Raw genomic sequence first — 17,506 nt, forward strand, 5'->3', positions numbered from 1 at the left:
GTGGAGTATAGGGTATGGCAGATGGTAGGGTAGAAGGTTATGATAGAGCGTAGGGTAGAGGGTTGGAATAGAGGGCAAAGAAGACAGTAAGGTAGAAGCAAGAGAGTGGGGTGAAGAACTGAGATGAGATGAGATGAGCTGAGGTTTTTTTAGATACCTTCAGGAATTCTTTCCAGGATTTCTTCAGGCATTCAGAATCTTCCCAGGTTTATTCCCAGGATTCCTTCAGATATTGCTTCCGAGATTGCTGTACGGATTGCTCCGGAGTTCTATTCAGGTATTTTTACAGGGGTTGCTTTGGAAAATCCTGCAAAGATTCTTTTAGTTATTCTTTCCTGCATTCCTTCAGGGATTTGTGCTGGAGTTCTCAGCTTCTGACCGGCAGGACCAGAAGTCATCAGGAATCATGATTATCTCTCTAAGGATTCCATCAGGTATTCTTTACAGGATTCCATCACGAAAAACTTCAGAGATTTCTGCCAGAATTGCTTTAGAAAATCCTGAAAGGCTTCTATCAGAAATTTTAACCACCGTTCTTTCATGGATTTCTGCTGGAATTACTTCACAGATTCATTTTAGTATAGTTTCAAAGTGTTCTGTCGAAACATATTCAGAGAATCCTAATGGAATTCTTTCTACGAGCCGGGATCTTTGCTTGGAATTTATACAGAATTCCTCCCGGGATTTCTCCTGTGATTATTTCAGAGATTCCTATCAAGCTTTCAGCTGAGATTACCTCAGAATTCTACCAGATATGCCTCTCCGAATTCCTTCAGTATATCCTCTCGGGATTCCTTCAGGGATTTCTACCGGGAATGTTCTTACCCCCAGCGTTATGTTTTTCAGACTTTTGTACGTAATTCTATATTGCAATTGGTAGACCGAATAAAATTGAATTTTTGGGTGGTTTATCATTTTTCATGCAGCCGAAAGACATCTTTTCGATGTAACATTGATAGTGCCCAGATTAGCACCATAAAACCCACATATTGTTCACGAATAAAAAATCATGGAGTAGTACAAACATAAGTGGAGAGGCCGTGTAGAGTATATCTGGTTGAAATTTTATATCAAAACATGGAATGATGATGAACCTGGGCGTGTTAGTGGAATGTACGCCTGTAAGTACGAGACACTGAAGACGACGTTATAGTTGAGGTCGAAATACGTATTTGCCAAAGGATACAAATTAAAAGGAACAGTATTTAACACGATTTTCTTTTTAAAACATGCAACATTTCTGAAAGTTTACGTATGGTGAGTACGTAAAGAGAATTTGTGGGGTACTAAAGGAAAAACTCAATTACTTTATTAGAAATCATTATATGTGTAAAATCTAACTTCTACCGTATTTTAACGTTTGGTTATGCTACACATAGTGAGCACTCTTTATTTGAATCGTTACAAAAAAATAAATTTGAGAAATGTTGAACACTGCAGTCGAAACTACATGAAATTACAAGGAGCATGCATTGCATACTTTTAGGCGTTTATCGTGATATATTTCTGCCCCAATTTTTAAGTCCTTTTTCTGTTCTTTTTGAGTGGTTATCATCTCTCTCACTTGTTTAGAGCTGTATTGTATCTATACGGATCAGAATATAACGATAGCGTAGAAGTTGTGCTAAAATAGAACTCGAGAGAATTATCAGATATTGAGGACCTACAATGAAGAATTTTTTTGGAACTACACCATAGACTTCCATTTTTTTCGTCGAATCATGCTTATTTTATTGGAACTTGACCTTTGACAACAAATTTATTTAAAGATTTGAATTGTGAGACACCTTGGGCGTTAACGGGTTAATTTAAAATTGGTTTAATTTTTTTTTGATTGTATGGTCTTTGAGTAGTAGCCGATTGAAAAAAGTAGTTCGTCTAGGACTTTTAAGGGTTCAAGAAAGTTCCTTTTCGGTATTTCGTTAAAAATCCTCCATATTTTTTTCCTTTGTCAGAAAGTTCATAAAAAGTCATCCCTTTTTCTTCTTGAATGTCTCAAAAGTGGAGCTCTTCCAAAGTTTTTTTCCAAAATTTAGATGAAAATCTCTTTTGATTTTTTTTTTTAAGATTAATGAATAATTTAAATTTTGCCTGTGAGATTTAAAAAAAATCAGCAGCTACTCATCCTTTTGCCTTCCTTACTCTTGTTTGAGTATTTTTTATCTTAAGAATCTCATTTAGATCAGTATTTGAAAAAAAGGATAAAGGTTTTAAAAACAAAAGTTTGGCATGCATTTCAATATGAATTCAAAATGTATGATTTTTTGACTTTTGCGAACAAACTTGAACTGAATATGTTTTTCATAAGCACTTCTTGGAGACCCATAACTATCCAGGATAGATTTTTGTGTAATTTGAAAGTTAAATATACTTTCGCAAAATTTTTCAACGAGTGATTTCCAAAATTCCTCCAACATTTTGAAGATGTTTAATAGATTGTTTTTGAAGGATTTAAGGTAGTTAATTACGAAAACTAATGGGATTGATATGAGAAAAGATACATCCATTGTAAGATAAACATACACTTCCGTTCAAAAGTTTGGGGTCACCCCCTCAAGAACATGTTATTTTTTTAGGCCCATATCTCCGCCAATTTGCGTCCGATTTCAAAACCCAAGGTTGAACTATATATGACGAAGATATCACCAAATCACTTTTCCATGTTTTACGAAAGTGACCCCAAACTTTTGGCCGATACATCATATTCAGGGGTGACCTCAAACTTTTGGTCGATGACATCAAGGATTAATTTACTTAATAACTTTTTTTCTAGATTTTTTAGCTAAGTTCTGTAAAAATCAGTTGAAAGTTAATAGAAAATGGGTCATATTATCGCTCTCATCTTAAAATTTGGTCGAGACAACTTCCAGCGACACTGCCGTAAGTTTATATTCATTTTTTAGAAAATTTGGCAACTTTGGGTTAAGCTTACATACACAATTTTTTGAAAAAGTTTCTTTTAAATCATGTTCAAAGTTTCTTTGACTTATTATCTTTTAAATGAAACCTAGGGTTTTGAAATCGGACGTAAATTGGCGGAGATATGGGCCTAAAAAATGACATGTTCTTGAGGGGGTGACCCCAAACTTTTGAACGGGAGTGTATGCAACAGATTTTGAAGCATTAATTTCAAGACAATATTGAGGAATATGCAGAGAAATTATTGGACTAAATCTAAGTACTTGCATCAACTTATGATTGATGAACAGTTTTGAGAAGCTTTTGATGTAATATTTCTAAACAAGAGAGAGCTCGGACAGAAACACTTGGATAAATTATAATATTGTAGAAAGAATAAAACTATGAAAACCCACTTTTGCAAAATAAATGGTAGTTTACAGAAACAGGAGGATTTCGGGAGAATAATCATACAACGTTGAGAGTAATGTATAGACTTTTTTTTTATTTATTTTGCTGATAAATTTCAAAAAGCACCAGAAACAATTTCTGTGTGTCCTTAAGAACCATTTTCAGGATACAAACTTTGCATAGACTACAAGACCAGAACATGAAGCTTTATTATAATAATTTGTTGGAGATAGCATAGCATAGCATAGCCGACCGTACACATCCTGGGGTGGCTGTCGATAGAGACGTTTAATGCACCAGAAAAGTTGCCTGGGACTTGACAAACCTTTCATTTAACAAACTCTCGACACCTGGCCAGGTCCTTACGATCAGCGCTGATGGGGAGGAAATGTTGATTAGATATCTACTCAGAATATATCCAAGAACTTGGCCCACTTCATAGATATCTGGAGTTGGAAATTGGATACAGTAAGGTGGGGCAAAAGTTCGACCTTAGTTGATAAAGTAAGGTGGGGCAAAAGTTCGACCTTAGTTGATAATTCAACCTATTTCAAAAAATCGAAGCAGATAAAAATAAATAAATACCTTGTGGTGATTCTACCATCCATGAGCTAAAATTTTGCTGAACAAAGTTACGCCAAATGTCTGTTCAATTTTGAGTTACAACACTTTTTGTATGAGTGTGTTTTATTCGAACTCTTGCCCCACCACTGGGGCAAAAGTTCGAATCTAGTGTTTGTGGAATTTCGCTAACCGTAGCACACTATTTTGACACTTTGGTAATAGGAATACCTGAAACCACTTAATATTTGATGTTAGAACTGGAATACACTTTAAAATTCGATTTCGATTTTACCCAAATCAGGGTTAAATTTACTACACCAAAAATTAGTAGTTTTTCGCCAAATTCAGAAAAAACAACATTTTTTTTTCAACTTTAATCGAATTTTCTCACTAATTCCATCACTCTTAGAGATAATATGCACATTTTGCAGAATTTTAGGTTTCTACCTAAAGTTGCCACATGACTCGAACTTTTGCCCCACAATTCGAACTTTTGCCCCACTATGTGTAAAATACGATTTCCAAATCTTTTTTGCAAAAAGTTATACATGCTAGAGCATCTTCAAAATATACCTAGTTACGCCCCAAAATAAAATATCGAATTCGATTTCATTAAAATTCCATTCCATGCGTTGGAAGGGCCATCGCATGTTACAATTTTTTGATCAAAAACCAACATTTTGTCATAACTTCTCGAAATATTGATCAATTTTCATAATTTTTGGAGTGAAAGACTCTTTTTCAAAAAGGGTTCGAACAACCTTGACACTCGAAAGAAATAATTATAATTGAGCTCAAAAACTTCAAAAGAAACTCTTGCCCCACTCGAACTTTTGCCCCACTTTACTCTATGGTTTAATGGAGTGCTTTCCTAGGCGAAAAAGCGTATGAGAAATTGTAATGGTTTAACCATTTACCTGGTTACCACTGAAAAAGTAAACATATGCATTAAGCAAGTCGCACAGATTTCATAGGTAGTACAGCCTTAGACCACAGTTAAGAGGATTGTCGGATACCAAAACACAAATATTGGAGACTTATCTCTGACTTCTTGACAAGACTGACACAATCCTTCAACGTTCAGACACACAATTATTAGACAGCTTCGAATTAGTTATCTGCCCAATACGTCCTGGTTTCATCGTCATCTTAATGGCATATATTTGGGTTGATTGATTTTCCGGTTGAGAATCTGAAATATTAGATAATATTAACCTTGATTATAATAATTCGTTGGAGATAACGTAAAAAAATTTCTCATGATAGTACAAAATATTTTCAAAAAAAAAAAAAAAACTTGCGCAAATTAATATTTTTATAGACAAAAAGCTTCTTGACTTTTTTTTAGATCATGGGCAGAAAAAAAACCTAGAACAGTTTTGAAAAATAATAATTAGATATAATAGTAGAGGAAGTATTCCAAATTTCCTATAATGATCATTTCATGAATTCATTATTTAAAATACATGATAATTATTATAATACGGGATAAGTTTAAGAACCGCTGACTTCGTATTAATCGTTATTTATGCGACTCCGCCCGTTTCCTGATTCATTACCAACAATTCATGATATGCCTTCTTGAGATTTTTTTATTTCTGTTTTCATATTTAAAAATGATAGTTCTTGCCGGATTTAAGATTTTCAAAATTGAAGGAATATTTTTTATTGTATTTTTTAAAGTGTATTTTCAAGGTTTCCTGGAATGTATATCGGGAATTGTACCACAACATTCCTACTTTATTTTTGAAACATTTCCATTTTCTATGTCAAAAATTCTTTCAGAAGTTTGACCTACAGCTTCTCTAAAAAAAATGTCGAAAACTGCCTTTACAATTCCGAAACAAAATCTCAGATATTAAGAAAGATATTCTTCAGAATATCCCTAAGCAATACATTCAGAAAATTCAACATAATTCTGCAAAAATAAACACAGGATTATGTATTCAAAATATCATCAGAAAATTGTGTCAGAAAGCCAAACAGGAATTTCGCCTAAAACTCTACTCATATTTTTTCCGGAGAAAAAAATAGCATGATCAAGTAAATTATGTTTTGTTACAACCGTTTAACTAGTATTTCTCTTTCTTTCTTTGCAGGTAAATATTAAACCCTCCCAGGACGATACATGCACAGTGATGGTGTACAGCACGTTCACCGAGCCTGTCTGAGTCATATTGATTCCAACATCCTACCAGGATTAAGGAAGTAATTTCAACTGAGCATCATGCATAATGCTTCCGTGTTAAGTAACAATAGCGCAGTTCGTAAATTTTTAAAATTTTAGTACATTCAGCTACCTGTTTCAAAAGTTAATAAACCATCACCACTGTAATATAGGTCTCAGCTGTTGAGATGCATCGACTATGAAACCATCATGCAGAGATTAATAGAGTAAAAATTCACCATCTTCTCGGCAGTAAGATTCCGGTTGCAGACGTTGGTTTTAATGAAATTTTCCTTTCAAACCCCGCATTCAGAAGGTTTCATTTTACCGCTCCGACCCAGGGCACAATCATTGGACCCTTCGAAGAAAACCATGTAGAAAACTTGGCTTCACCCCTACCCGACGGCTGGCATCGCCTGAGACGCAGGGCAATGTTGTCTGATGAGGGCAAGTCGACCGCCGTTCCTTTTGCCGACCGTAATGGCGCATAGTGCGGATATGCACGCCCGACCAACCCTAGGACGGAAGGCAAAGTCCGATTTCATCCTACGACCCAGCACGTTAGTGCACCGAGGTCTATAAAATTTATAGCGCTTTTAATGGGTAATCATATTTCATTTTCACGTTTTATTGAATGAGAGCCGGGCGAAGAAAGTGTGAAACCCTTAAGCCAACTAACCAACGCTGCTGTGGTGTTGGATTCTATGTCGAACGAATTAGCTACAAGGTGGTGTGTTACAGCTAATAAATATGATGGTTTCGCTTTCGAGCTCATTTCAGCATGATTGATACTTCATAACAGGTTTATATTATTTATGAAGATGTAGTAAAATGCATCGTGGTGAGGTTAACTTTCATCATAGAGGCAAATTCGCCTCGGACAAAGGGACACTTAGATGAGAATTTATAAGTATTTGTTGCCTTCTACTTACTAAAACTATAAATGGAAATTTCTTTGCATGCGTCTTTCGTATTCGAGAAAATATTCTGTGCTTTGAGATCTGAGTTATAGAAGGATTAAAATTATCGCTTTCCAAATGCTCAAAATGACTCCAGACATCAACATGAAATTTAGAAGGGGTTAGAGCTTAACCAAATTTGGCATTGTAAGTAATATCCGCTGCTCATTCGGTTAGCATTTTCAAGGAAATACGGCTTATACAAATTTCAATTTTCTTATTAATGAAAAGAAAGAAATTTGAGAAAGAAGCAGTCTATTAAAACATTAAATGATTACGACACACTTCTAAGCAATCATCAATCAACTAACTACTAATAAGCCCTCCTCTGAAACTCTCCAAAATAATACCATTGTGCCATAATGAGTGTCCCATCCCCAAAACAGGCGTTCAACCGGGCTCCTAATAGAATGCTTTCACGAATCGCAATAAATTGAGCCATTTACATTCAGAGGCACAAACAATTGGCTGCTTAATAATCATTGTTATTAAAGTAAGGACCTATCAAACGCGAAACGAAGCGGAAATTTAGCTCCGTCCTGACTGAAATGTGCTCGAAATCTCTTCCGCTTTATTCCCATCAAGACTCTGCCTGCACTTCTGGGCAGTCAGTCGTACCCGTCCCGCAGTCGTCGTCTGTCGGCAAGACAATAATAATATTAACAACAGTGTGGAGTGTCTACTGCTGGTGTGGGAGTCACGCGCGACACTGTAATTACCACGGCTCATAATTGACAGTGTTGCCAGACCCATGATTCGCATCGGAAATCACAGCACTCTGCTACTGTCTGTGAATATGAAAATATTGGAAATGTTGTAAATGACCGTTGCTAACGCGTTTTTAATGAAGCCATTGTAGTGTAGCTGACTTAAAGAGCCAATTCCAATCAAGAATTTTAATTGCCAACCCTGTTCAGTAGTGCTGTCGTCTCTTCTGCCGGCTGCAAATGACAATCACCGCAGGAGCGTGAACACACAAAGGAGAGGCGCGTATTAAATTTTATTTCCTATTTTGATTATTTTATTATGCCAGTCGAGCTTCGGATGGCTGCCTTCAAAGTCGAAGTGGTGCACCAGACAGCTGTGAAAGTGAGAATTATACCACCTGCCGGTGCTTCCGCTTTCTCTTTTACACTTCGACGCTATGGAACTGAGAAAGATTTTCTGGCTCCATTTAAGATGACAGGAAACCCAGTCTTATCCGACCGAGGATGTTGGAAAATAATTAGGTTTGACACAACTGCCGTGCTCATTTAATTGCGAGCAACCCCTTACAGGATAGGATATTTAATTTTCATATTTCTGGTTTATTCTTAGATAAAAAAAAAGAAAAATTATGACAAATAAGACATCAAGACAAGAAATAGGGAAGACTGTTCAATCCTCTACCAGATTACGCAATAACAAAGATGGCCATATATAAATGTAGTCTTTCACATATCATAGCATGATTACTAGGGCGGCCCACACTTATGAGAAAAACAAAAAAAAAATCGAAAGATACGATGTTTTACCTCCACTTATTGTAGATGACTATATATGCCAAATAACTTTGTCGAAGTTGTCGAAGTGTGATCCGACGGCTGTGAAAAAAGTTAAATACTTAGTAAAGTGGGCACGGTAAAGGCTGGGTATGCTGCGCAATTCAGATCCCATTGTGATCCACTAGCCTCTGCCCAGCAACTCCTATCCCTACCTCCACGCGGTACCGGCCGGAAACTATGAGCAACCTTAGGGAAGATCGGGTAACCAACCCCGGTGGGACCTTTGGTCGTAGGCTGACAGGGAAGGGGGGGTTTGCTTCGGCAAACCTGAGCGTCTGTTCTCCAGGAGGAGCGGCTCACAACAGCGTCTGATCCCCATGTTAGGGGCGGCTGATCTACGTCCGAGTGCCAGGGAAGGACTCTAAGCTCAACTGTGCACTATGGTCCTCCGGAAAGTAGGGGGTTGGTGTCAGGCCCTACGAGCCAGCCGTAAAAACCCATTGTAACGGAAAATCAGCAACAGAATAATACGAACCGAGACCAACGGCAACGACCCCAGCGAACAAAAAGGACTTGCGATTGGAAACTCGGTACGTGGAACTGCCGATCTCTCAACTTCATTGGGAGCACCCGCATACTCGCCGATCTACTGAAGGACCGCGGGTTCGGCATCGTAGCGCTGCAGGAGGTGTGTTGGACAGGATCCATGGTGCGAACGTTTAGAGGTAATCATACCATCTACCAGAGCTGCGGCAACACACGCGAGCTGGGAACAGCTTTCATCGTGATGGGTGATATGCAGAGGCGCGTGATCGGTTGGTGGCCGATCGACGAAAGAATGTGCAGGTTGAGGATCAAGGGCCGATTCTTCAACTTCAGCATAATAAACGTGCACAGCCCACACTCCGGAAGTACTGATGATGACAAGGACGCATTTTACGCGCAGCTCGAACGCGAGTACGACCGCTGCCCAAGCCACGACGTCAAGATCATCATAGGAGATTTGAACGCTCAGGTAGGCCAGGAGGAGGAATTCAGACCGACGATTGGTAAGTTTAGCGCCCACCAGCAAACGAACGAAAACGGCCTACGACTCATTGATTTCGCCGCCTCCAAAAATATGGCCATACGTAGCACCTTTTTCCAACACAGCCTCCCTTATCGTTACACCTGGAGATCACCACAGCAGACGGAATCTCAAATCGACCACGTTCTGATTGACGGACGGCACTTCTCCGACATTATCGACGTCAGGACCTATCGTGGCGCCAACATCGACTCCGACCACTATCTGGTGATGGTCAAACTGCGCCCAAAACTCTCCGTCATCAACAATGTACGGTACCGGCGACCGCCACGGTACAACCTAGAGCGACTGAAGCAACCGGATGTCGCCTCAGCATACGCGCAGAATCTCGAAGCCGCGTTGCCAGACGAGGGCGAGCTCGATGAGGCCCCTCTAGAGGACTGCTGGAGTACAGTGAAAGCAGCCATCAACGACGCAGCCGAGAGCACCATCGGGTACGTGGAACGGAATCGACGAAACGAATGGTTCGACGAAGAGTGCAGAACGGTTTTGGAGGAGAAGAACGCAGCGAGGGCGGTAATGCTGCAGCAGGGGACTCGACAGAACGTGGAACGTTACAAACAGAAGCGGAAACAGCAGACCCGCCTCTTTCGGGAGAAAAAGCGCCGTCTGGAAGAAGCGGAGTGTGAAGAAATGGAACTGCTGTGTCGTTCCCAAGAAACACGGAAGTTCTATCAGAAGCTCAATGCATCCCGCAACGGCTTCGTGCCGCGAGCCGAAATATGCAGGGATAAAGACGGAGGCCTCTTGACGGACGGACGTGAGGTGATCGAAAGGTGGAAGCAGCACTTCGATCAGCACCTGAACGGCGTGGAGAACGTAGGCACGGGAGCCCACGGCAACGGAAGGAACGACGACGCCAGTGCAGCGGAGGACGGAAATGAACCAACTCCCACGCTGAGGGAAGTTAAGGATGCCATTCACCAGCTCAAAACCAACAAAGCAGCTGGTAAGGATGGAATCGCAGCTGAACTCATCAAGATGGGCCCAGAAAAGTTGGCCACCTGTCTGCATCGGCTGATAGTCAGGATCTGGGAAACCGAACAGCTACCGGAGGAGTGGAAGGAAGGGGTAATCTGCCCCATTCACAAGAAAGGCGACCATTTGGAATGTGAGAACTTCAGGGCGATCACTATTTTGAATGCTGCCTACAAAGTGCTATCCCAGATCATCTTCCGTCGTCTGTCACCTAAAACAAATGAGTTCGTGGGAAGTTATCAAGCCGGCTTCATCGACGGCCGGTCGACAACGGACCAGATCTTTACCGTACGGCAAATCCTCCAGAAATGCCGTGAATACCAGGTCCCAACGCACCACCTGTTCATCGACTTCAAAGCGGCATACGATAGTATCGACCGCGCAGAGCTATGGAGAATCATGGACGAAAACGGCTTTCCTGGGAAGCTGACTAGACTGATTAAAGCAACGATGGACGGTGTGCAAAACTGCGTAAGGGTTTCGGGTGAACTATCCAGTTCATTCGTATCTCGCCGGGGACTGCGACAAGGTGACGGACTCTCATGTCTACTCTTCAACATCGCGCTGGAAGGTGTGATGCGACGAGCCGGGCTCAACAGCCGGGGAACGATTTTCACAAAATCCGGTCAATTTGTGTGCTTTGTGGACGACATGGACATTATCGCTAGAACATTTGGAACGGTGGCAGAACTGTACACCCGCCTGAAACGCGAAGCAGCAAAGGTCGGACTGGTGGTGAATGCCTCAAAAACAAAGTACATGCTGGTAGGTGGAACCGAACACGACCGGATCCGTCTGGGTAGTAATGTTACGATAGACGGGGATACTTTCGAGGTGGTGGAGGAATTCGTCTACCTCGGATCCTTACTGACGGCTGACAACAACGTGAGCCGTGAAATTCGGAGGCGCATCATCAGCGGAAGTCGGGCCTACTACGGGCTCCAGAAGAAACTGCGGTCGAAAAAGATTCACCCACGCACCAAATGCACCATGTACAAAACGTTAATAAGACCGGTAATCCTCTACGGGCACGAGACATGGACCATGCTCGAGGAGGACCTACAAACACTCGGAGTTTTCGAGCGGCGCGTGCTAAGAACGATCTTCGGCGGTGTGCAGGAGAACGGTGTGTGGCGGAGAAGGATGAACCACGAGCTCGCTGCACTTTACGGCGAACCCAGCATCCAGAAGGTGGCCAAAGCCGGAAGGATACGGTGGGCAGGGCATGTTGCAAGAATGCCGGACAACAACCCTGCAAAGCTGGTGTTTGCAACAGATCCGGTCGGCACAAGAAGGCGTGGAGCGCAGAGAGCACGATGGGCGGACCAGGTGGAGCGTGACTTGGCGAGCATTGGGCGTAACCGAGGATGGAGAGCGGCAGCCACAAACCGAGTATTGTGGCGTACTATTGTTGATTATGTCTTGTCTTAATGATGTGGAACAAATAAATGCATACTTAGTAAAGTGAGGCGGAGTATTGAGATTTCATTATTGATGTTATTCCATTACATGTACTGGGAAACAACAATAAAGTTTCGCCTCACTTTACCTAGGGTACAACTCTCGCGTTTAGTATCATACAGACGTATCTACAATGATCGATTTCTCTTCGTCGATTTTCTCTTCGGATTATTCCGGAAAATATGACCAATATTCGGATGATCTCTCGGTGTATTTCGGTGAAGGACGGCTAGGACTAGCATCTAAAACAACAAAAACAGCCAAAAATGATTTGCAGGCCAAGTTATTAGCCGAAGAGAAAATCGATGAAGAGAAATCGGTCATTGTAGAAACGCCCGTATGATACTGAGCGCGAGAACTGTATTACCTGATGTCGGATCACTTTGGGGTCTTGGACAAAGTTGATTTGTAAATAATCGCCTATATTAATACTAAAGGGTTTAATTGTTACAGCGCAACCTATCGGTTAAAATCGAAATCTTCAGATTTCTACTAAGATTGGGCCAAGTTTTTTTTTTTCATACAAACTTCAATCCCTTTTGTTACTTGTTAATTGTCATCACTTCCGTTTACACTCCAATGATTTCGTTGATTTCATATGTTAAAGAACAAGGTGAGTTTATTACCAGGGGGCCCAACGTAGAGCTTTTTAGTGTGAGGGTAAGTGGTGGGTCAGCTTAAGAAAAAACAATTTACACAAACAAGCAACACACATACATGCCATATAAGAGTTACGGCAACTCAAGTGTCCCCCCCATCCCCTCATACCCGATGGGACATCGGGGCATAAAAGCAAAAAAAAATATTATTTGCATCGGCCTTATTTGTCAATTGTAAAGCTGTTAATTGTCCATATGTTTAATAAAACTATAGATCCCTGAGGAAGGTCCCAAACCAGGACCGAAACGTCGGAGCGCAGAAATTGTAGTTCGCTTAATGATAAAATAAGACCGAGCCAATACAATAACTGTCCCAATAGTAGAAAAACTCGTAATTAGAAGGCACGAAATGTTGCTAATTGACAATTTGAGAAAAAAAATTGTGAAAAAAAATCGCGTTCAGGTGGGATTAGAGCCCACGACTCCGTATTCGCTAGACCGGCGCTTTACCCAACCAAGTAACAGAACAGGTAATGATTCTGCGGAATAGAAAGCCACACCGTGAACATTCCTTTTTCACAAACCCACCTCTCTTTCTGCTTAGATGCCAATCTACAACACACTCGTGTTTTTGCCTGCTAACTACAAGTGAGAGCGAATTTTTTATATTAAGCGAATTCTGTATACTCTCGCACTCCGCATACCTAGCCATCAAGCAGTTTGTTTTGATGGTGTCTAATTAGTATGCGTCGAGACCGTGCCCCACGCCTATAAGTAAATGTCAAAGACTTTTTTCTCGCCAGCACTGTTCCGACTACTAGTTTAGACCTGATAGCAAGAGTGGTCCATAAATAACAAAGCATTTTAAGGGGGAGGGGAAGTCCCCGAAGCTGCTACTATTTATGTATAAGGTATGGGAAAATAAGCTACGAGGGATGAGGGAGGTATTGGAAATTGGCCAAAAAATATTTACGTCATTTATGGTCGGCCTCCAATGAGCATCGTAATTTTAAAACAGTTTATACATTTTTTGTTGATAATTTTTGACGTAGTTTTATTGAGATATTTTATGAATGTTTTATATATTTTTTTTATAATTAAATTAACCACTTATCGATTTTTTCGGCTTAACTAGACGAATGGAAGTTTAACTTAATTCCTAAAGCTAGACTTTACAAATACTGGCGTGAGTATGAAATGGACAAACTGAGGGGATATTTGCGAAAAAGTTACTCGTCCTCTCGGTGAGACTCGAACTCAGTAGGAGTCGTAAGTTCGAGTCTCACCGAGAGGATGAGTAACTTTTTCGCAAATCTCACCTCAACACTCACGCCAGTATTTGTCAATTCTAGCATTTGCAATATTTTTTATCCTTTTTATTTTATCTCTTTATTTTTATCATTTATCTCTTTTATTGATTTCGTACTGCAATACTTTGATGCTTAAGAAATTCCTACCAAGATTATTTCAGAAATTTCGCCGGAATTCCTTTGAGAAAATCACCCACGGATTACATTCTTTCAGCGATTTTTTTTTGTCGATAATCAAAAGTTCAGAATTCTTTTAATCCCCAGGTATTTCTTCAACAAATCATTCAAGTATTGCTGCAAAATTTTTTTAGGGATGCCTTAGGTTCCTCCTTAAATTTCCCAAATAATTTCTTAAGCAAGCCTTCTATGGACTGATTCCTAAATGGTTGCTTTGATTCATTAGAAAAATGCATAAATTACGTAACCCAACAATGTCCATTTTCAACCCCACTCCCCATAATGGTACAATTTATGTACAGGGGATACTCAAAATAACTGGGACAGGTAAAATTCTCACTTTTTTAAAAATGTTCAACTCGCTGTAACTTTTCGAAAAGGGCATCAAATATTCTCAAATTTTTGGAAATTTGGAAAAGATTGGACTATTCTACACGAAGTTAAAAAGGTTCTAGAAAAAGGTATTATTATACGATAGCCAATGCCGATTCAATGATCAGAATGCAATAAAATTTTGATCATTTATGACTTATATAATGAGCTATTAAAAACATTTGACTAAACTTAAAATTCTTCACACGAAATAAAATTATAACGATTAGATTATTTTTCTAATATAACACCAATTAATCCAAAACTTTATCATCGTTTCAATATTCAAGATAGTAATTGAGTTCATTTGAATTATCTTTAATTGAATTGAATATATTTATGTTTCAAAGGAAAGCAACCAAATAGCCGGCCTTAAATTGAAAAAGTAATCAAATGCATATTAAATATAGATAGATTTACTGAAAAAACATGAAATAAATGACATCGCCATAACTTTTTTTTCTTATTAATAATTTCAAATTAACCCTCTAATACCCAATCCCGCCTTTAGACGGGGTATAGTTTGAGCATTTTTGTAATGTTTGTTTCGTGGAAAATCAAATTTTTTATATTTTTGGCTGATATTTAGGACTGTTTTGTATATCTCAAAATGGTTTTTGGTGTATTTCAAAGCGTATTTAGATTTTATAAAAATCATTGAAAAATTGATGTTTTAGACACCTTTTAGAAGTCATTGTTTATTTTGTATTGAATCGCTACAATTAACATATTTTAAATTTTTCCCAAATCATACTATCCTTGTTTAATAGTTTAAGGGAATCGAATACACTCTTAAATTATTTTCCTTAAAATTACACGGAAAATAAAACTTTCTGTGAAAAAAATTTAAAATAATAATATTTTAACAATAATCATAAAATCTCAAAATGTTTTTATCTCAAAAAATCCGTTCCCCGAATTGGCTTCCAGGAAAAATATAAAAGTGTGGGGATGTTCAAAAATAAAAATTAGAAAAATCAAAAACTGAAATTCACGAAATCGAGAATTAAAAAGAATCATCTTCCAAAACATGTTTTAATCGATTTTAGATGACGAAAAATGATATTTAGATCAAAATCAAAAATTTGGGTATTAGAGGGTTAAGTCAACTGTTTTTTTAAGTTTATGATATAAGTCATAAATGATCAAAATAACATTGCATTCGGTTCATTGGATCCGGAGATATAACAGCTCATAGTTGGATATCGAATAATTATACATTTTTCTAGAATCTTTATAACTTCGTGTAAAATGCACCGATCTTTTCCAAATTTGAACCACTGATACACAACTAGTTGATGAACTTACAGTAAAAATTTGAGAATAGTTGATGCCCTTTTCGAAAAGTTACAGCTAGAGTTACAGCGAGTTGAACATTTTTTGGAAAGTGAAAATTTTAGCAGTCCCAGTTATTTTGAGCATCCCCTGTATATATGTCACCTCTGCAGTATACGGGTTGTTTTTTTTTTCGAGAATTCCTTTTTCCATGGAATCCATCAGAAACTAGGCCAGGTATTACTTCCAAAAATCTTGTTGGAAAACAATCCATGGTTTCCTTCAAAAAAATTTCCAGGATAGTCATCCGAAAAATGTCTAGGAGTTTTTTCACTATTTCTTTCAGAAATTCCTTCGACGGTTTTCCAAAAAATCATCCAGGGAATGTTTCAGTAATGCGTACAGATATATTGTTTTCATGAACTCCTCCAGAAATTTCTTCAGGATTTTTACCAGGAGCTCTATTGAAAATTCCCGCAGGAATGTCTCCAAGAATTCCTAGAGGAGCTGATTCATGGTTTGTTTGCCAATGATTTCGGCTAGTATTCCTTCAGAGATCCCTGCATTAATTCGTACAGAGATTCCTTTATTTACCCAGAATTTACTCCAAAGTTTTTTTCTAAGGATACCAATATGAATTTTTACTCGGATTCTTCAAGAAATTCTGAAATTTCTCCAAACTAAATTCCAAGTAACTTAAATTAATTTTGAAATTACTTTAAAGATTTTTCTATAATTTTTTACAAAAGTTTAAGTGTTTCTTCAGACATGCTTCCAGGGATTCATTTGTTCTATTTTTCCTGTGTTGGGGACATGGTATCACTGCGACCATTTATTTGATCTATTGTGGTGTTATCCTCTTTGTTTATGCCGTCCCTATTTAGAAGGAATTATCCTCCCAGTGCCACAGTGGGAAAATAAGGTACAAAACCGACAAAGAATTCTGTAACTTTTGAAAACCACGAATGCGGTTTACGAAGTAATACTTTTCTAATGAAAAAATGTGCGGGGAATCCAATAAAACCGGTTCCATAGGCCGCACGGATCGTTAACATGCTCATTTTACCCCAATTTCCCAATTTTTTAGCCGTTTTTGAAGAAATTCATGAATGTTCAGAAGCAGAAATGATCTTGAAGTATGAAAGCTCGACCGATCATGCTCATATATATTGCGGATATGAATAAAAATGTTAAACTTGACCGCATGAATGATTGTCATGCCCGTTTTACCATATTCCGCCAGATTATCGCATTTCTGGTAAGATATGTCATTTATCTAGGGAGAAAATCAGTGAAATTCCATCAAAATGAGTTTTTACCTGGTAAATACTTTTGAGCCATCGAATAAATCCGGATAAAAATCGAACGAACTGGTTTTTTGGTCATTTTGCCTTGATGCCCCAAAAATATCATTTTTTTAACTGAAGAGTTCTGCAACTTTTGAAATCCATGAATACGGTTTACGAAGCCATACTTTTCTGATGTAAAAATGTGCGGGGAATCAAATTAATCTGGTTTCATAGGCTGCACGGATCGTTCACATTCTCATTTTAACCCAATTCCCCAATTTTTAGCCTTTTTTGATAGAGATTCATATATTTTCAGAAGCGGAAGTGATCTTGAAGTATACAAACTCGACCAATCAAGCTCATATATATTGCCGATATAAATGAAAATGTTAAACTTGACCGCATGAATGATTGTCATGCCCGTTTTACCATATTCCCCCAGATTATCGCATTTCTGGTAAGATATGCTATTTAT

General features: G+C 38.8%; 1 protein-coding gene across 2 annotated transcripts in view; it reads left to right on the forward strand.

Moving 5' to 3' along the window:
- Positions 1-17,506, forward strand: part of LOC115263159 (Krueppel-like factor luna) — a 271,925-nt gene that overhangs the window by 193,286 nt on the left and 61,133 nt on the right. The window contains exon 4 of one of the 2 annotated variants that reach the window (XM_062852639.1): positions 5,973-7,910. The exons of the other annotated variant lie outside the window; for it this stretch is intronic. Coding sequence (XP_062708623.1) covers positions 5,973-5,983 — 11 coding nt within the window. The 3' untranslated portion in view covers positions 5,984-7,910. Of the gene's footprint in view, positions 1-5,972; positions 7,911-17,506 lie in introns of those variants that run through there. 2 annotated transcript variants of the gene reach the window in all.

This window comes from Aedes albopictus, chromosome 2 (genome assembly GCF_035046485.1).
Source record: "Aedes albopictus strain Foshan chromosome 2, AalbF5, whole genome shotgun sequence".
Taxonomy (NCBI): Eukaryota; Metazoa; Arthropoda; class Insecta; order Diptera; family Culicidae; genus Aedes; species Aedes albopictus.